The following is a 21590-nucleotide window of genomic DNA, read 5'->3' as shown; positions in this document are numbered from 1 at the left end:
TCCGGTACCACCTCCTTCTCTCTTCCGGATTTCTTAGCGTGACCGACGTTTCGTGTCTGTTTAGACTTAAAAGTAAGTAAAAAATACATTTAAAGAATTTAAGTTGTGTGTGTCGATTAGTTAATGGCTCACTGTGTTTTTAATGGGACATGTCCTCAACGGTTGTTTTTAAATTACTGAAAAATTTGGCGTTGCTGGATCTGAAGGCGCTGTCACAAATGGAGGACAGTCATATTAAAACACTGGGCGCCATGCTGTGTCAGTTACGCTAGCTCTGAGGCGCATACATCACGGTTGAATGGCGTAACACAGCTGGAGAGGCATAAAGTGCAGCTCAAAACGGCGAAATACAAAGTCTTAACAATGGCCTTTGATTATTGTCTTTCTGTGTTTGTGTGTGTTGAAGTCCAAGCATCGTTTCAATATACCGCCAGCCAGCGCTAATTTGAGCTAACGTTAAGCTAACATCAATCTGGACCCCTCCCAAGCATATTTACTCACTCATTGTAAGATAACTATAATAATCAGACCAATTTGGGCATTAAGTAACCACTATTAGTGGTTCACTTAATGTAACAGTTGCGTACACCACATTGTCTTTAACGTTACATGATGGGTGTAGTTTAAAAATATACCCATTAGCTCAAGCAGGGAAAACATGTTTCAGCCTCCCAGTGGTGATTATAAGCACTAAAGTGGGACGCAAGAGGGGACTATTTCTGAATAACAAGATGCTACATGTGTGTCCTCCTTTTCAGAAAAGAAAGAAATGTGTACTAGTTGAAGAGTCATACAGTATTTTGTCAAATATGATTATGGTCGCAGCCATACATGATAGCACAGTTAGAGCTGAAGTGAATAGTCAGGTACTTTTCTTAGTCTTCTTTGTTCTCAATCTGAATATGTCAACCTTTTTTTTTTGCCATTTTTGTGCATTTTACATTCCAAACCATCTATTGAAAATAATAAGTTTGCAGCCCTATAACTGTGGTCTATAAAATGTCAGAAAATAGTGAGCCCAGGTTCAATAATTTATCAGTTATTAAAATGGCTTGGTTGATTTTATGACCCATTTCAGATCTAAACTATGGAATTATTTCAGAATGGTAAATTCAGCAAAAGCAAGTAACATCTTTAGATATTTGTGGTGTACTCAACACTAAGTGTTGTGTCATCCTATTGTTTTACTCTCCCAGACTTGATGTCATGTTGTTTCATAACTTGCAGAGTCACACAACAATTGTTCACCTGTCATGTTGTGTCTCATCTGTCAATACAGAATGCGTTACGTGGCCGCTTACCTCCTGGCTGTGCTCGGTGGAAACACCAGCCCCTCCGCAAAGGACATCAAGGCCATCTTGGGCAGCGTGGGAATTGAGGCCGACGACGAACGCTTAAATAAGGTGTGTCATTTCACAACAGAAAATTAGGAATTTACAAAAACTGCTTCAATTGTTTGAATTTTCACTGAAGACACTTGTGGTTGAAGTTAAATCTGATAATTCTCTGCAGGTTATTAGTGAGCTGAATGGCAAAGACATCAATGAAGTCATGAACTCAGGTAAAGGCCTCTCAGTGAACATATATTGAAGATTTCAAGATATCTTACATGAGATGGTTAAAAGCTGTATTTCTTTCCTTTTTCCACAGGCCTCTCTAAGTTAGCCTCTGTACCAGCAGGTGGTGCTGTGGCGGCTCCTGCCGCTGCTGCTGGTGGGACCGCTGGAGCTGGGGCTACACCTGCTGCGGGTACATATATCCCTCATTCTTACCTGAAAAAATGATAAATGGTTTTCAGTTATATAGGATTGCTTGATGATACTGCATTTTGATAGCAATACAAATGCTGATGCTATCTCAAATGAATCTGTTGCTGCATTTAGCAGTCCTTAAACAAAGTTGACTATTATTTCAGTGCTGCTAAATGTTCTTGCTGACATCTGTCTGTAGTATTGACTGTTGTCTTTATCTGTCTCATTTCCAGCGGAAGAGAAAAAGGAAGAGAAGAAAGAGGAATCAGAAGAGTCAGACGAAGATATGGGCTTCGGACTCTTTGATTAATCTACCTTCTGTGTTTAAAAAGCAATAAAAATGTAAAAAGGTTTACACTTATCACATTGTCTTTTTGTCCTTTTTAAAAAAAAATCTCAATACCTCTCAAATTACGGCTGTGCAAAGGTAATTATTCCCAAAGACATTACCGTTAAGTGTTCTAGAAATAAATAGTCTGGCTTTCCAGGCTTGAGGTTGAAAGCTATTTTGTTGCCTGCTAAAAATAGTCTAGACTGGACGAACCGTCAGCATTAGGCAATCCAGACTCTGCATGTGGTCAGTCACTGTCCGGCTGGTGGCCAGCTAATAAACCACATAATGGCACCGGCTTAAAGGGACAAACCATGATCCCTCTATAAACACAAAGGCGGCCCCACCACCACTATTCATAACAGGACATTACAGTTTTAGTTGTCTTCTCATGTACTTAAAGACCTGTTAATGTGTTTTGGCAGTAAAATGTCATTATTTAAATAAATGGTTGGTAGAGAAACAAACTGCTGATTTTTCATATGTAATTGTTAAGCAATGTTTGTGACTATAACTCAGATTTTGTGGTCACAGTTCTTCCAGCCATGTAAAGACAGACTCGAGTTAATGTTTTTGTTGATTATTCACAAACTGATGTGAAACAGGTACAACTACAAGTCAAATTGAGCTTGTTCCTCAATAAGAAAGGATTTATGTAATCTCAGTGTCCACAGTAGATGTTTCTAACGGCAAAAATGTCTGCTTGCCAAACTCAGGTTTAACTAATAACTTGCACAATACCAACCAGAGGCCTGGTATTGTGCATGCAGGGACACCTCAGTTCAGCAGAGCTGTCCCTGCTGTGACGAGCCAAGAGTCTGCTAGGAAATAAACCCGTGACACAGTGTTTGGGCCCTAGAGTCAGACTCTGGGCTCGAGCTACGTGGTGTATAAATGAGATATGAGTCATCAGTCACATCATAATTCATCTTTTGTTATTTGTCATTCAGCTCATTTAGTCACTGGATTCGTCAACACTGTTCCTTGAAGGAAATGTGACCATAATTTTTCCACCACCTGCTCCCTTCTGTTTTTGTCTTACCTGATAGTCACATGAGTTTGTGTCAACAAAGTAAAAACATTTAACTTTTAATATTGAAAGAAACGGAAAAACTCTAAGAAACATGCATTTATTATATATGGAAATATTTCACAATTAACACCAATTAGATATCTGTGTGGCAGCGACTCAGAATGGGTCAGCACATTGGGACCATTGTGTTCTTATCTTTTTTTCTCCATTTGCTTCTACCATCCTCTTTTCTCTGGTGCATGTGAGTACATGTGTTGCATAGCACTATGCTGCTGGATGCACAAGAGCCCCCTGTGAACCCGTTAGCTCTGGCAGGATATTAAGGCGGCCCTCTGTTTTGTTGGCAAGGTCTCCTGCCTGCAGGGGGAACTTGTCCCACAGGTGAGATCCATCGCTGCATGCTTGACCCATGTAACTGACAGATTGTCACATTCATTCTCATAATTACCTGCAGCTGGGAATCTATTATATAGATCCTGTCAACAATCTCCTTAATATTCTTAAAACACACAAATACTGAATGTAAACTTCATGTTTGCATTTGTACATGATTTATTACAAAACATTTAGCCATGTGGTTGCAGCAGTTATTGCCATGACTTGTTAACTTCCGTCTGTCATTGCCAGAGTGTACTTCTTAAAAATACATGGTCCTATGCTGCAGGCTGTTGTCTCTGCAGTTCAGAAGGTATGTAGTACGACTACTGAGGTGTGGCCTGCATTTTTCCACAGCTAGCTTACTACATCTGATAAGCCCTTAAAATGAAGCCTTGTCTCTGTGCGACCTTTGTCACAGACCAGTAATTCACTAGAAAAAAGGCAAATATATATATAAAGTACAAATGAAGTCTGAAACAATGACTGCATGAAATGTCTTTTCATGGTTCCTGTCTTTTTAATTGTCTTGCAAGCCTTCAAATTTATCTTGTGACCCCTTGTAGGAGTCCCAACCCCAGCTCTGGATGCCAACACTGACTCTACCAACAGCCATAAAAAGGGATACTCCCATCCAAAAGCATCTGCAGAATTAGCCTCCAGCTGTTTGACGTAACTTATTCTATTAGATTTCGCCTTCTCTTCCAGTGAAGGAAGAAATGTTTCTTGGGATTAACGTGTTCGTGCTTGATGATTATTTCCCTGATAGAGTGACGTGGAGAGTGACATTAGAGAGGCCCGTCTTAGCAAGCCTTTGTTCGGCTTCATTTACTGTGAAGAGTTGCACAGTCGAGTTAAATTACCAAAGAATAAAGGCTGGCAGTGACGTATGGTTTCATAATGAGAAAAAAACACATATTTGAGCATTAAATATCTTTTATTTGAGAATGTGAATGCCAGCATTCATATCAACAAACATAGCATTTCAGTGTAGTTTCTATTAAATACGTTTTTGCTTTTGAAATGTAAAAAAAATATATTGCACAGAGGTGTCTAGCTTATATACATCACAGGTTATTGCATTGCTCTTTCGTATTATTACAAATCAACATACAGAAAGTATCAGATTCAATTATCAGATGCCATTCTGAAATATTGCTACATGTTTAAAGACAGTTATTACTTTTTAAGTTGATCTTCCATGTGAAGGTCATCAGTCAACACTTCACCTTAAAAAGCACACACTCAAATCTGCCAAAGCCATTCAACTGGTTTTTCAGCACACATCCTGCTGCAGCAGAATTACACTCTACTGCTCTATCACTGAACAGTAAAAATCATTTGTTGTTTACAAGCTTAATATTTGTGTAGGTAGCCCATTGTGATCTTAAAAGAATATCTTTGTAAAGGGGAATTCATGGTTGCAACACATCCTTAACCACATCTGTGCAGCTGGGAAAAGCTGAAGAGAAAACGTTTCACTTGCAGAAATGGTTCTGTTTTGTTACGGCTGCCTCTCAGACATCACTGTCGGACAGCGGATGATCTGTACATGCCTGTGAAAGACAACAAAAGAGTTTTATACCAAACTGTTTCCTATGCTGAATTACTACCATTTCTCACAGATATACTGCACATATTTAAATTGAAGCTGAATCATTACGCTTACATGTGGTTTAAATAATGTCTAAAAATCTCTCTTTTCAACAGGTCTGGTTCTTACCTGCTTGTATTCAAATCGGTCCTGTAGATAACGGTACCCCAGGCCAGTAATGTGGCTTGTATTCTGTATGGAGAGCCCGGCTATCCTGGCCGTAAAGTCGTACGTAAAAGCCAACTTGACCAGCTCGGGTGCCGTTGGTAGGACAGTGGGAGTGCTGTTTGTCGGCGATGCTCCTTTCTCCAGATACGCATCAGCCAACTTCTGGAAGGAAGAGTACGTCATCCCCTGGAAGAAGCTGTTCAGGGTGGGGTTATCCTTCAGCTGGAGGAGATAAGGAGAGTAAATTCAGTATACTTTGACCTATCAGGGATTTTACTGCTAATAAACATTCGAGGTAAAAGGACAAATACGCCATAAAATAACACTGATAAAAACAGCTATTGGTATGGTTGATTTCTTTTTCCAGCAGGTAAAAATATAGATGATGTCGCAGGACATCTCGTCGAGATAATTTCAACTCAGGTACTTTGATGTTTGTTGGCATTGTCATTTTGCAGGAGCTTAACTGCCAGTGATGATTTCTTTCTTTATTGATTCATGAAAACGGTGAAAAAAGCCCATCGCAATTTATCAAAGCACAAGGTGATGTCATCCAATTGCTTGTTTTGCCCGACCAACAGTCCGAATTACAAAGATACTCCGTTTATGATCATGTATGATAAAGTAAAGCAGCAAAACCTCACATTTAAGAAGCTGTAACCATTTAATGTTTTTTCGCTTGAAAAATTATTAGATGATCAAAATACTGATCAACTAATCGATTAATCGTTGCAGCTGATTGTATAACAACCAGTTTTTGCAAAAAACAGTAGTTTTAACAGACCATAAAGCAGAGCAGTCACATGACAGGCTGTCACTGTCATTAACACTTTCACTATTGTTTTCAGTATTGCACCACACAGGGTGTCCCTGGGGCTTTCTGGGAAGCAGAAAATATTGAACTGAGGTAAAGAAGTTGGGGAAAAGCTGTTGCACCAGAAAAATTGAAACTAAATATCACAGATTGATGACCAACAATAAAGGGTTTTCCCTTTAACAGGAAGTTGTGTCGTGGAGTTTGTACTTTTTATTATCTTGACTTTATAATACGTTATGATTTATTGGTGTGTTTTTGCTTTCTGTTGACACTGTTGAAGCACCACTTGACAATCCTGCTTGTTAAAAATACTTCATTTATTACCTTTATCTGAAAATCATGCATTCCTAAATACTAATCATACGAATAACTTGACTCCGTCTGAAGCATTTAAAGCAATAATCTTGTAAATATTCACAAATGATTAAACGCTACACAGAGCTCCATCAACACATCTTTTACTCAAAACAGTAATGAATACCAACCTTGTCCTCTATGGCATCACCCTGCTGCTTTGTCAAAGCAATGATCCTGTTGATGACTTCCTCTGAGATAAAACAGAACGTATTTAGTATAATCGATACTGAGCGACTCCTGATATACAGTTAAGATTGTCTGATGTGCTTTAAATTGATTGGTTTTGTTTTATTACCAACATTTCCTGTCAAATGAAAACGTTTTTAAAGCCTTGAACTTTCACACTTTAATGATGGCTCATTGAACGTGAAGAGAAACAGTTTCTCACCATCAGAGAGGGGTTGAACTTCCTCTTTGACCTCGTGGACGATTCTTTCCAGTTCCTCTGACACCTTCTCATAGTAAGAGTACGTCGGTTCCACACTGACGACATCTGCAAAGCAACAACCACATGTTTGTAAATGCACTTCTGCAGAAAGAGCATGAAGCAAAAGCAATTTTTACAACAGTAATATGACCCAGATGTTCAATTCTCAAACTTACCTTCAACTCGGGTGATGTCGGCAGGGTTGAGATCTTTACCAGGTTTATTTGGTTTTGTCAGAGATAGCCGCCTTTTGGAGAACCTTCTTCTTAATGATTTTCTTCTCATGGACTTCCTTTTTTGCGTGAGGACTGGAGTTGTGGGCAGGCAGGTGGTCACAGCGTCAGAGGCCTCCTCTGCTTGGGAGACCTCGGGGATCTCTGACGGACCGTCCTGCTCTTCATCTTTCTCCTCGTTATTCTTCCGATAGAAAATACCAAATAAACTTTTCCAAAATGAGGTCTTCTTGTTCTTCTTGGGTTTTTTGGTGCGTTTCTCTGGTTCTTCGGGACATATCTCGAGCTGGTTTGGGGGAGGTTCGACCGCAGAAAATGTACCAATTTCCTCATCGTTTAATCCCCCCGACAAGTGAAGGGAAGGGTCGCTGGAATGACGTCTTTGCTTTCTTGGCATTGTCACCCACTTTTCCTTCCTCTCAGCCCTCCTATTCTCCAGAGTCCCATCATTTACGCTGAGGCTGCGCTTGACGTACACCTCCAGCAGACGGATTGTGTCCTTGTGAGGTACAAAGATCAACTGGCTGTTGTTGGGCCTTTGTGTTTCTGTCTGTGTTTCCATGGCGGGACAACTACAAGAAAAAGACAACAACATCACACATACAATGGGTTATAAGATTTTTTGCATCACTTGTGCTTTAAGCAGACAAGCTTAAGGAACGATTAGTCGATTAATTCATTAGTCGAAGTTGACAGAAACAAAAATACCAAACAAAGCTTTGTCACAGGTTCTGAATTATGTGATAATAAACTGAATATCTTTGAGTTTTGGAGTGTTGGTTGGACAAAACAAACAATCTGAAGATGTCAATTTGGGTATTAGAAAAATGTAATGGGTATTTTTCCCTACTTTCTATTTTATTGACCAAAAGATGAATCAATAATCAAGAAAATACTCTGCTTATTAATCAATAATGAAAGTAATCACTAGTTGCAGCCCTAAACTTTGTTGATTAATTGCTAATAAAAATCATTATAAGTTGCTTATAATCATTTTTATTAGCAATTAACCTGCCAGTTATTTTCTTGGTAAATCAAATAATCATTTGGTCTTGCATGTAAAAAAGTTCTCTGTAAGCCATGTTGACTTATTCAAATAGCTTGTTTGTCTCACCAACAGTCCAAAACCTGAAGGTATTCGCAGGCTGTCATCACAGCAGACTTAGCAAACCAGGAAGCTGGAACCGAAGACTTTCTGCTTTAAAAACTACTTAAACGATGAATCAGTTATCAAAACATTAGTCCATTTTCAGTTTTCTGTCAATTTGCTCGTCGATTCATCTTTAATCAATTGAGCTTTAAACTACATATAAGGAGAAATACTTGTTTTCTATAGTATGAATGTATATTATGTGGACCAGAAAGAGTCCTGCATCAACTAGTCTCTTCTTACAGCGCTGCTCTGTGGATATCACAGCTGTGGAGATGTACACGCGTTATCAAACATGGCTCAGAAGTCAGAGGCATATGAAGAAGTGTAAAACGGCAATAATAAACGTCTGTGGCTGTAATGTACTGAAGTTATCTAACGCCGCTGCCTCTGTGGACTCACCTCGACTCCTTCAGCAACAGCAGACGCGTTTAAAGTCCCTGCAGAGATCCGTCTTCAGTAGTTATCGACGGCGACTGACTCGCAGCAGGTTCCCTCACAGAGTTTTCTCTCTCGGGAAGGGACTCTCCGGAGCGCGTCTACCTGCTCCCGCTCTCACACCCAGACCATGTTTGGACACGTCGCGGCGCTCCTCCCCCCTCACCTGCAGCCACCTGCCGTCAGCCGCGCGTACAGGGAGGGCGGAGGACGGAAAGAAAAATTGCAGTCTTCCTGCTTTACATGTCGGCTCACAGACGTCAGGTTTACCACTTGTTTACGGTTTCGTAAACGCTCTCGGTTCTCCTGTAACTGCCCCCCTCCCTGATGTTTTGGCCACGTTTTACAGGAAGTAGAAGCTGGCAGAAGTCTGAAACACTGTTAACTCTTGTGTGTCATCTACATTTAGGACTTCGCCATAAAGTCATCAGAGGTGGAAGAAGCACTCAGATATTTAAGTAAAAGTAGCAACACCACAGTGTAGAAAAGTACAAAAGTATTAGAATCAAAATATACTGAAAGTACAACAAAAAGTACTTCAGATTAATCTATATTCTATTATCATATAATATTTATTGATTAATGTGCAAGCGTCACTCTAATGTTGCAGGTGGGGCTCATTTAAACTACTGTGTAACTTAATCCATAATAATACATCATACATCATTTGTAAATTGATTTAATATTTTGTATTAATAATCTGATTCCGACTAAAGCTGTCAGATAAATGTAGTGCAGTAAAAAGTACAATATTCACTTCTAAAATGTAGTGGTAGAGTAGTATAAAGTAATATGATATGAAAATACTAAAGTAAAGTACATCAAAATTGTATCATATATAGATATATATACTTTATATAGACCAAAAGAGTACAATGTCATCACGTGTACAATTTCACCACTGAGCGTGCTCCTCACAGATAACAGTGGTCCCAATTCAGCATTCATTGATTCATTGATTAGCTTTATTTCCCCAGAGGGAAATTGGTTTCCATAACATTCAACATACACAGTAAAAAGACAGTCAGCTGGCGGTCAAAGACATGGTCCACACACGGCAGACGGCCACAGTAAACAGTGATACACATGGCTGTAACACCAGTGTGTGTGTGTGTTCATAATGCTGTCAGTAAATAATGTAAAAGCTCTTATTTTTATATACTGGTTTTGTGCTGTGGAATAGTGTGTCATTAAATATGGAGTAAACTAAAACAAGAGGGACTCTCAGAGTGCATGTATGGAGTAAGGTGAAAGGTTATTAATGTTAATGCTATTAATTAATATTTTGTATTCCCTGTATTGATTTCATGTTACATGTTTTGTGACAGATGTTGGAAACAGTGTTTACTTGGTGGTTGAATAGTGGTGTGTTTTTGTTGATCCATAAATAACACACGCGAAAGGAGGTAGGTAAAAAATGAAATCTAATAAAAATCCATAAAAAGACAAATATTAGAAACACCTAAACACATTACAATAACAAACCTGTATTTTATATATACATATTCAGGTTCAGGTTATTGCTTTTCAAAATAGTTGCCGATTAATTTTCTATCGATCAACTAATTGTTTTTCAATAATAATCCAGATATGATTCTATCAGCAGATTCTTATATCAAATACTTGTTTCCATGGTAGTTTTGAGTTTTCTCCAGGCTATGGTTATGACCCAAATGAATTCATCAGCATTTGCACCTTTCCAGTGTTGTTAATCATTTACCACGAGCAACAAAACAACAAGGCAGTGAACTGATCAAACTGTCTTCACCTCAGTCAATTTTGTAATCGCTGCTTCTCCCTCCAGTAATGCAGTACTGTCAGAGGATACCAGGAAGTGACTGAAATGAGAAAGAAGCTCTCTCCAAAGACGGAAAAAAAGGGGCTTGTCCTGTCTCAACTTTTACAGCCAGTGCATCTGACTTCATGAGTAATCTCTTATCTGGATTGCTTACTGGAAACTGTTTTATTTTCAGTAACCGAAAGCAACATTACTGAATAGCTGCCAGTGGTGCACCTGTTTTTTTTTGTCCAGCCTGTGATTGTGACGAGATTTTCATTCATCTTAAATACAAATTTAGACAGAAAAAAAATTGTACTTGTCATTTAATCCACTTTCTGCGAGTTTTAGTTGGACAAACCCGTCGCTTGTTTTTGGTTGAGAGAAGGGATAATACATTACAGTCTTTCCTATTTCACATGTATGTAAGCCAACAAATTTACACAACAGCAAAGAAATGAGTGAAAAACGTCAGTGTAGTACCGCAGTAAAGCCACCAGGTGTCATGCTAAACACTGTGAAACCACTTCAGCCTGCTGTCTCAACAAATCCAGTCTGTCCCCATAAATTATCAAACATGTCACTTGTGTCCCCTGTCGGCAGCGGTTGACTGTAACTAAGTACATTTTGTCAAGTACAAATATCTCGTATTTTCATTTCTTGCTACTTCATACTTCTACTTCACTACATTTCAGAGGGGAATGTTGTACTTTTTACTCTACTACATTTATTTGACAGCTTTAGCTGATATTTACTTTACAGATTAAAATTATAGACTTATAAATATGATGCACTGTTATAGATCAAACTACCCAACAGTATATGAAATAGTTCAAATTAGTTTCAGCATAAAATGCTACTTACACATGAATGCGTCAGTAATAATATAATAGTATAACGCTCACGAGGGGCCACTTCTCTGCATAATGAGTATTTTAATTTGTGATACTTTATTTTATATTGCAGTACTGCTACTTTCACTGAAGTAAATGATCAACTCTTCCTCCATCGCTGCCTGTAGTTAAAGTGATTTTGCCTTCTCACGTCTCCCAGTCGATTTTGAGGTTTTCAAACAGTAACCTTTGCAGAAATTGTATGCATTTGTTAGTTTGTGGAGTGTCTAATCTAAGAGAATTTTTTTTTTCTGAAATACAATAACAATACAGTTGATTACTAAATAGTGAAGCCTTAATTAATTTGCCTTTGGTTTATATTCAGTAATCTTAATTACTGAATAATTAATGCAATTGTCTGTGTAGTGTACAGATTCATCTTTGTAATGCACCACAGCTGGATGATCATATTGCCTCTCTAATCGGTTGTTTTGGCTTCCCCAGATGTGAAGAGCAGCTTGTGGTCATCTGAAGGCAACGCGTCGTCTACTGTCTGATCCCGGGTGATACTTTAGGTCACCTTCTTCATTTTTCATGGCCGTTAAGCAGGACAAATGAGAGACTCACGTTTCGTCCCACAAAGTCCAGCCATTGACCTCCAGGGCTGACGCACTGCAGCGGAGCAGCAGTCACCCGCAGTTACCTGTCATAAATCTTTATCTCCTTGAATCATTACTCGCCCTCTCTGTCATGGGGACTCCGCTCTCCAATCTTAAAATGATAGATGGGAAATAATGAGGCAGAGCAGAACGGAGCCGGATACCAGAGGCATCCAGAATTATTAACTACCTGTGCATGCAATATACCCTAAATACTTTATTGATTTACTATGATATTAATTGTAATGGCGTATTTGATCTATTGAGAGCTGGTCACCACAAACACTCCTTTAAACCACTCTGAATTATTAAAGCAGACCAAAATGTCATTTGAATAATTGAAGAGTTTTTAGGGACAAAGTCCTTGTGCCACGAACTCTCAATCAGGATCACAAGAGTTTGTTGTCATGTCACTAAAAGGAGAGTATAAGAGGGAATCTGTTAATGTATGACATCGTTTTTTACTTCCTGGCAACATCTGAAAGTACTTTTCCCATAAACGCAGACATTAAGTCAGACAGTCATTCTTAAACTTGAAATGTTGACAGATATTCACATTTGTTCCTCCTGTGGATGTAAATCTTTTGAAATCAGGTCACAGCTACACAGATTCATTAAAAAAGGTGAAGTAATTTCCTAAAACAGCTGGCCACTGTAGTTTTTAGGCCAAGGTTTCTATAACAGAAGTACGGACAGTGGTCGTGTAATGAAGGAACATGTCAGCCAGTGAAACAGTGGGATAGATCTTTGGACAACAATGGACGCCTATGGCACAGAGGAATAAGGTAGATCAGGCTTTGGATGTCATCCCTGTCTCCCAGAAATGACATCTGTATGTCACTAAATAGTTTTCCTAATTAATGGTTAATGGCAAATGCTACTATTAAGCATGAACTGCAGTCCACCTTTTACTGCTGCACTTAGTAAACTTGATGTTTGCTATTACTTGTTGCTGTATGTACAGTATGTATGTATGTTTCTTTTTGTTGTTTATGCTGCACCAGAATTGCCCTCTGGGGACAATAAACATTTATTGAATTGAATTGAATTAAGTTTCTGACAAGTGTAATCTCTGCCTGGGTTTGTGGTCAGAGTGGATGGCAGGTGCACAAAGCGCAGGACTGTAACACCACAGTTCAGGGATCACATCCAGACTTGTGTCTGCGGTTAGGTTTAGCAAAAGCACTTTGGTTACAGAAAGATTGTGTTTTCGAATAATTGTTAACAATCAAGTTGTGTCTGAAGTCACTGAGGACTTTTTCTGTATCAAACTAAGTTTGTCTTTCTCTAACAAAGTTCTGCCAGTGCCTAAACATAACCATAAAAAATATTGTATTGCAAGACTTAATATTTGGGTGGAAAACCAATTAAATACGTCAATTAACATTTTACTGATATATTTGCGACTTGCTCCTCATTATGTTTCTAGAAAACCTAATCCAGCCAGCATTACGTTTCCTTCAAAATGTATATAAATGTAATTTCTGGGAAACAGCGTTGTGGATACACTGGTTATTCTTGTTAGTAGGATCATTTCATTGTCAAATTTACTGTTTAACTATTACCCAGATCATTTTATAAAGATATACTCAAGTTGATTCATGTGCTATCTTGAAATTTGAGACAGCAGTAAAAAGGGGGGATGTGTGGGATGTCTCGATGACATCAGGGATTTCCAGCATGGGTGAAGCAAATAAAAAAAAAAATTGATAAACAGAATGACTTCCCAGTGTTTTATCACACTGCGTCAGGATGCCTGATCCTCCATTGCCCCAGTGAGAAGCCGGGTGTGTCCACCTGTCTGTCCTTCATCCTCTCCAGTGCTGAGAGAGCAGATGGAGCACCTCACAAGCTTCGTTCATCTCGTGCCAAAAACACGCGGCTCATTTGTCATAATGCACCCTTTCCCTTTTGGTGAAGATTTGTTGCTTTTTGATTTAATCATACTAGCCCTGTAGTCAATAAAGAAGCTATAAAAGTAATGCAAAACCCATGTCTGAATGCTCTTGGTCAGCAAAGTCAGGGCACAGAATCAATGGCTCAAGTAATACTGTAGGTGAGCAGAGCTGAACTTTGATCAATATTAAACCCATGAAGATTGCTTTGCCACTCAATATTACACCTGCTGTGCTCTGAAGCAGCACTGAGTTCGCACTCTGATCCAAAACGTAGTGGCAAGGTCACTGCAGCCTGATGCCACCGTGCGCTCTGTCCTGCACCCAGAAGAGTTACCGTCACTGGAAGAAACAGGAGACTTTGGAGGGATTTAATACAAACACAAGCTGCCCGGTTCCAAGTGACTTTGCCCTCTGGAAGGAGTGAAGTACAGCGCACAGGCTGCTGTCTGTGCAGGTCTGAAAATGGCTTATAACGTGTCTGCTGACAAAACAGTAACCCAATCAACTGATATGAGACTCACTGTCTGAGCTTTCGTGTGAGACTCGTCCATTGTCTCCCTCGACGGAGGTGGGACACTGACTAGGAGAGGAAAGGGAAGAACGGAGTCATGCAACGGGGATATTTTTAGATCCATTAAGGGCTGCAGTGTTGTCTGCTGTGTCACAGTGATTGGACTATCTGCTGGTCTTTGAATTCATTTCTTGGGTTGAATCTTTATCAGAGGCAGGATGGATGTGATCTCTTCGTGGAACACCCGATGAATTATAAATGGCGGCCTCACGTTGGCTTTGACCTTGCCAGAGCCACCTGTCTGTTAAATGCTAAAATAGTATCAGGCCTCGTCTTTGGTGTATCACAGTACGATCAGTGATCAGCAGGGCAGAAGGGCGGCCCGCTGACCGCCGACCATTAACTAGTGACAAGACAACAGGCCTCTGAACAGACTACAAAAACACAGCCAGTATGTTTCAGCAGGAAACAACTTAACAGCTTTGTCTTTGAAGGAATCAGCTCAGAAAATGTGTGACCATCAATGGATATTGTTTTAACATATTGACCGAGAATATGTCCTTGGTTTGACTGTATGGGACAGGAAAGCATCGAGTGAAACAGCCAGCTCCTAGCCTTGGAGGCCAAGATAGATAATCTTATAAATGATTCATTTGGTCTGAATATTTAATTTGGTGCTTTTGAAGCTATCCCAGTCAAAGGCATTGTGTCAAGCTCACAGCACTAGAATTTCTCAATCTAGTGAAGAGGTGTGCCAATAGAAAGAAAACGCTAATTATGTCTCAAAAACAACAACAAAAATCCTCAATGTCTTTTTTTTTCATCTGTTGCATGTCTGCATGATTATTTGATAATCCCTTTTTGATCTATTTTTAGCTGGGCTGTATCCTACTCATTTCTTAATTAGATAACAGAGCACACAGCAAGAAACGTCTGCTCCTCCAGTCTGGCATCTACACCACATATATATATATACCTTTTTCCCTCTGATGTGACACATTCTCAGACAGGACTGAGTGAGAGAGGATTCTTTGGATAAAGAGAGATAGAGAGACAGAGAGGGAAAGGGATGCCATCGTGATATCAGTACAGAGAACCAGCAGCGAGAAGGCGTTAGTAACAGCTAACATTAGGCGATAATGAATGTTCAGCCCTGAAGCCATACACTGACACTTACACCTCCACTCATCACTATTATTGTTGAACAGAGAGAGAAAAAGCTTCAAAAGTTTAAATGTGCTTGATGTCTAATGTCACGAGTACAAATGAAATCATCAGAGGGAAACTTCACACAGTTAGGATACATGTTTAATGAAAGGCACTCTTTACAGGATAAATAAAACATAGCAAATTACGACATTGTATACTGTACAATGTTGACACATACAGTATAACAGTCCTCAAATATAAGTGCTTCATAACATAGTAAAGTGCTGAGTACCAACGTGACTACCTGCTGTCACCTTATTGCATTTCGATTTATTTAATTACAGGTATTCCTCTTTCCATGGGTGAAAAATACAATACATATTTGTTTCACACCCACGTGTCACCATTATTGCATATTGTGGGATTATTAGAAAGGCATTGATTGTGTTAGAACTACACCCATTGCCATTTCTATACAAGCTGTATTTATGTCTAATAAACTCACATACAGTACATTTTCGAGATTGGAATGTGGCATGCATATATACTCATATGTATATATATATGTGCATATATATATGTATATATATATACACACACATATATACACATATGTATATATATATATATATATATATATATATATACACATATATATATACATATTTATATGTGTATGTATGACAACAAATCATCATTTGTTGTCGTTATTTTACAAATCCAGTTAAAAGTATTGGCTTTCCCTATCACATGGAATATAATGATCATCACTATATGATTAAAATACTATCATATATTTAGCTACAATAAATATATCAAACTTTTAGTTGCTGATAATAAGAGTTGAGATCTCATTTGGGCACACTATGCCATGCAATGCAAATGAGAGAACAAAGGTAAATGGAGAAATGTTCCAGTACAGGAGTGCAAAGTTGTTGTGTTTTTTTTTTTGTCTTTGCCCTCTCCTCAGTTCTCTCAGTCTGATCACAAATATACATCTCATCTCACATTTCTTTACACTCTAACAGATATGTTTTCCCTGCCAACAGCTGATGGTGTGAAGCTCCAAAGGTGCTTAAGAGATATATGGAAAAAAAACTTTTAGTGCAATGAATTGATATGGTTTTTAAAGGGTAAATTCACAATGTAAATAGAAGGTGACTATATATATACAGCTGAATCTGCAGAATCTGGTGCAAAATGCCAAATAATACAAATGAAACCAGGTACATGAACATACGCTGTGAGTTGAATCTTCTGCATGCAACTACTGCATGTACTATAATACAGTGAATGTTAAGCAGTTTCATGGTTTGATCTATATTTTGCTGCCTATCTACAATATTAATAGCAGACTATTTATCACACAGATATTGTTACGCTGTGTCATACGGAGAAGTGCTGCTGGCTGAGCTTTCACAACTATAGATTTGCTGATAAGACAATGTGTGCGCTGATGTCCTCTAGCCTTACACTGGACACATTCGCCTGCCCTTGAAAATCATGCCAAGTCCTATCTAGATTTTGCTGAATATGACAAAGTGTAGACTGTGAAGTAACATGAGCTCCGAGTGTACTTCCAGTTTAAACGCTACGATTAAACCGTTTCTTCTGTGGGATAAACTTACTGTTACACAAACCTCAAGGACATTTCGGTCAAATTTACAACTTACTCTGCCTTTCACTTGCATAGTTTAGCAATCTACATTTTCAAGGTGAAATGTCTATAGTACAAATGAGCCATCACACGTTTCTTCAAATTGCACTGGATGAAAGATAATAATTATACCTTTTTAGCTCTTCTCATCAGAGTTTAACGGACATAGTAGTTGCTGAGTTGTGTTAATTGCACTTTGACACATCCACAAGCAGACAGACAACTTGTGTAAAGGCTGTCTGACCACACAGTGCCTATTAATACTGTAACAATATGCACAAATGCTGCCCTGTTTGGAGTACAAAACAGTGAGAAAGATATATCATCCAGTGCATCTCACTCCTGGATACGTTTGATTTGTCCATGTGTTTTTCATGCCCTTGACATAAATACATACTTATAATAACAGTTTCTCTATCAGTGCATGCCATTTTTCTCATTCTGCCAGGTGCCGTTACTTTTGTTTAGTGAAGGTGTGCTTCCATACTTGTTTGCAGCTGACATTTTCTGGGCAGCCTCTGCGGCTGCATCCATGATCTGTTTCTCCTCCTGCTCAGTTTCACGGTGGTAAAAATAGTTAAAGTTGGAGACGATGACAGGGACAGGCAAGGCAATGGTCAGGACACCGGCAATGGCACAGAGGGTGCCGACCATTTTGCCTCCCATTGTGATGGGGCACATGTCTCCGTATCCCACAGTGGTCATTGTCACCACAGCCCACCAGAAGCCGTCAGGGATGCTAACAAACTGCGTCTGGGGCTCATCCACTTCTGCAAAGTAGATGGCACTTGAGAATAGGATGACTCCTATAAAAAGGAAGAAGATGAGCAGCCCAAGTTCCCTCATACTGGCTTTCAAGGTCTGCCCCAAGATCTGAAGTCCTTTCGAATGTCGGGAGAGCTTAAAAATTCTGAAAACTCTCACTAGACGTATGATTCTTAGGATTGCCAGGGACATGTTCTGACCAGAGTTCACATCATCATCCGGGGTCGTAGCCAACTCTGTTCCCAAGGTCACGAAATAGGGAATTATAGAAACTATGTCAATGACGTTCATGATGTTATTGAAGAAATCACTTTTGCTGGGGCACACCACAAAACGGACACCGACTTCAAAGCAGAACCAAATTATGCAAATAGTCTCCACAATAAAAAAGGGGTCTGTGATATACGCCATCAGGTCTTTAGTGGCGGGATGAGGAGCGGGACTGTCTTGGGTCCCATTGATGATTTGGGTTAAACCCGTGAGAAAGTCATTGTCGTCCCTGAACTCCGGCAGAGTCTCCAGGCAGAAGATGAAGATGGAAATGACGATGACAAACACAGAAACCAGAGCTACAGATTTGGCTGCACTGGAGCTTTCTGGGTATTCAAACAGGAGCCAGAATTGTCGTTGGAGTTCGTTGGTGGGCAAAAGGACCTCTGGCTCTTTGATAAACCCTTCGTCTTCGCGGAACTGCTCCATCGCTTCATGACCCAACTCATAGAAAACGATTTCATTAGCAAAAACATCTAAGGGAACATTGGCCGGTCTGCGGATTCTCCCTCCTGACTGATAGTAGTACAGAATACCATCAAAAGACGGGCGGTTTCTGTCAAAAAAGTACTCGTTTTTCATCGGGTCAAAGTAGCTTATCCTCTTCATGGGGTCACCGAGCAGCGTCTCTGGAAACTTATTCAGGGTACTGAGCTGGGTCTCGAACATCAAGCCCGAAATATTGATGACAACCTTCTCATCTTTTTCTTCCATGCAGTGCTTTTCAAACAGATCTTCATTCTCGTAGCTATCCTTCGCCATCTTACTGAAGACGCTGTCAGTGGGAGACTCACTGTTGATCAGGAGCTTCAGATTAGAGATCAAACTGCCACTGCTGGAGTTTGCTTTGGTGGTCAGAGTCGGAGGAGTGGACGGTGACAACCCTTCTTGACCAGAGTGATGTCCACGTCGTCCTCTGTGTGGCGACTGGTGAGGAGAAGCCAAGCGGTGCGTTAACAGATTCTGATCGGGGGCCTCTGAGGTGGGTGAAGTCGGGTACCCGGAGTCACTCGGGTCACCCAGGTTGATGCCGACATCATCCATGTTCTCAAAATTAACCAGCGGCACCTCCATCCCCTGACTTGTCGCTAGCCGCAGCACAGTCTATCAGCCTGGTCTGAGTGCAGGAGACAGAGTGGACACCGCAACCAGTGCCACGTTGAAGATCCTGGCAGGGCCTCCCTCCTCCTGATTATCATTCAGGCAGCTGTTCGCTACTTTTGGATTCAGTGCTGTGTGTAATCTGTAGAATAGGGAGAAAAAAGCAAAGTTGTGTTAGATTTTGTTATAGTGCAATTCAGTTTTGTTGGCAGAGAGATTTTTCTGTCAACTCCTGTCTGCATCAGCAGAGAACTTGCCATCTGATACTGTGCTTGTACAGTTATTTCTTTTCCCAATTCTCTCCCATAACCTAAACTAAAACAGAAACTCTGCAAGTTCAGCTGTGAAAGTGCTTACACGGGGTAAGGATAGTATTATTGCTGATCATGTGCTACAAAACTGAACATGTTTAATTTCTTCGTGGAAAAACATCTGAGCCTTCAACTTATGACTGAAAGCAAAGACTCATTAAAACCGAAACACATTTTTTCCTCTCAATATTTAAATGTTTGAACTTCAATTACCGTCTCGTTTAATCCATCCCAACCCTGTTCGGGGTAGTCTATCAGCATCACCTTTACTTTATCTCTAAGTAGCTGTTTATCATTCCATTTGTCTGGTTCGGACAGGTAACCAAATCCTGACACACGCTTTTAAGCTGCAACCTCTGTGTCCACTTGACACCGGGGGCCCTGCGCACTCAGAGAGACTCATCTGGTCCTGTTTCCAATTGCAATTGTAGATAACATAACAGGATTGAATCTTCTTATGTAAGGACACCATGATAGGGCTTATGCAAAAAATAAACTTATTGATTGTGCCATGTCAGCAAAGAGGGGTCACTGAGTCCAAGAGAAAGTGCAGCTGAAGATGCAGAGAACAGAAAAGTGCTGTTAGATCGACATTCTTGCATCTTAGACACTTCTTTTATTTCTAAAAACAACTTTGATAAATCGAAAATCTTCCCACTGAACTAACTTAGCCGTTATCTCACTCACTACATTGAAAGACACAACAGATCCACTGACATCCTTACCTCCATCAGATCGAAACATCAAAGCACCTACAAATACATGCAAGTATATCTTTAATTAAGTGTAAAGTTTCAATCCAACAGTGTGCAGATGTCCACACCACTCACCCGTGTCCCCGGCTCTGCAGAAGTTGCAGTGCCCTCTATACTCTGCCCGGCAGCTTCGCTGTGCTCCCCCTTCTTCCCTTCAATCTCTCCCTCATCCACACTCACAATCAAGAGTGTCTCTAGCTCTATTAAAGCTCCCATTGGGTAACTTAATACCCTGTACGAAACCAGAGATGCTAGAGGTACTCACACACATACACACCCATAAACGTACACATGCGTGCACACACAAACACAAGCAAACACAAACGCAAGCAGGCAACTCACTGTGTTTGAATGTGGGGGTCACCTGTCTTTGTTCTCCCTGCTCCCTCCTCCGTCAGTGGGATAAGTGAGGATGTTATAGGTAGCTCTCTGATAGGAGATTTACTCTGCAGGAGCCAATCGCTGTTTGACGTGGCGAAGGGAGAGTGGGACCCACTCTTTCCCCTCTTTCCTGCAGAGTAAGCATCCACATGCAGGATCATCCAATCCACCCTCACCTTGGGGATTAAACCGTATTCTTTCCCTGTTACAGTATTTGTCATAGCTCTCAATACCTGCAGCAGCACACATCTCCCAGGGGCTTCAGCTTTTCATTGTTTACATCCTCAGCAATACATGCTGACGTGAAGGCTTATTTCATCCGACAGCAATATTCTATTAATTTTTATTGACATTTTAAACTGTCACAAATGTTTTCCAATGCTTTCCTGAAATCTCCATCCAACTTTTCCTTTACATCAGCCCTGCATGTCGGTGCGAACCCAAAGCCATAAAACATATGCCAGTTCCTCTTTGGAAAAACAAGAATTAGGCAGTACACTAGAATCAATTTTATTGCTAAATACTTGAATTTTTCACTGAGGCAATGTATTCCCCTCAAGGTGTTAAGTATAGATTTGTAAGAGGGTTCATATGTTTGAAAGAGAGTAAAAACAGTCTTTTTCCAAGAAAATCCTGCAGTTGCGTTCGTGTTTTTTCATTTCTTTTGTCCCTGCCAACTCCAGAACCTTTGTGCCTGCCAGCTATTGAACGTTTGTCAGATGAATAAAGTAGCTCTACGGCTTTGAAAAGATGTGACAAGCCTAATTAAAAGGTTAAATTCACAATACAGAAAGACTGCACTTCCTTTTTTGGTGCTGCTGAATTCTCTCGAGGAACTAAAACTTTAAT

At 40.0% G+C, this 21590-nt stretch overlaps 3 protein-coding genes across 3 annotated transcripts; 1 reads left to right on the top strand and 2 right to left on the bottom strand.

Moving 5' to 3' along the window:
• Nucleotides 1-2112, top strand: rplp2 (ribosomal protein, large P2). Its single transcript, XM_070902312.1, has 5 exons — nucleotides 1-72; nucleotides 1280-1403; nucleotides 1513-1561; nucleotides 1651-1749; nucleotides 1985-2112. The coding sequence occupies exons 2-5, from the start codon at nucleotides 1281-1283 to the stop codon at nucleotides 2059-2061; spliced, it is 348 nt and encodes a 115-aa protein (XP_070758413.1). The 5' UTR covers nucleotides 1-72; nucleotide 1280; the 3' UTR covers nucleotides 2062-2112.
• A 2296-nt stretch (nucleotides 2113-4408) lies between these two features.
• Nucleotides 4409-8795, bottom strand: LOC139282726 (apoptosis facilitator Bcl-2-like protein 14). The gene is made up of 6 exons (XM_070902572.1): nucleotides 8639-8795; nucleotides 7030-7658; nucleotides 6815-6919; nucleotides 6555-6616; nucleotides 5214-5474; nucleotides 4409-5046 (listed from the first exon to the last, which is right to left on the bottom strand). Exons 2-6 carry the CDS (start codon nucleotides 7646-7648, stop codon nucleotides 5008-5010), a joined length of 1086 nt encoding a protein of 361 aa, XP_070758673.1. The 5' UTR covers nucleotides 7649-7658; nucleotides 8639-8795; the 3' UTR covers nucleotides 4409-5007.
• An 8780-nt stretch (nucleotides 8796-17575) lies between these two features.
• On the bottom strand, nucleotides 17576-19267 carry LOC139282382 (potassium voltage-gated channel subfamily A member 10). The gene has a single exon (XM_070902064.1). It carries the CDS (start codon nucleotides 19265-19267, stop codon nucleotides 17576-17578), a length of 1692 nt encoding a protein of 563 aa, XP_070758165.1.
• Between the last annotated feature and the right edge of the window lie 2323 nt (nucleotides 19268-21590).

This window comes from Enoplosus armatus, chromosome 3 (assembly GCF_043641665.1).
Source record: "Enoplosus armatus isolate fEnoArm2 chromosome 3, fEnoArm2.hap1, whole genome shotgun sequence".
NCBI classification, from domain to species: Eukaryota; Metazoa; Chordata; class Actinopteri; order Centrarchiformes; family Enoplosidae; genus Enoplosus; species Enoplosus armatus.
This window is presented reverse-complemented; position numbering and strand designations above follow the sequence as displayed.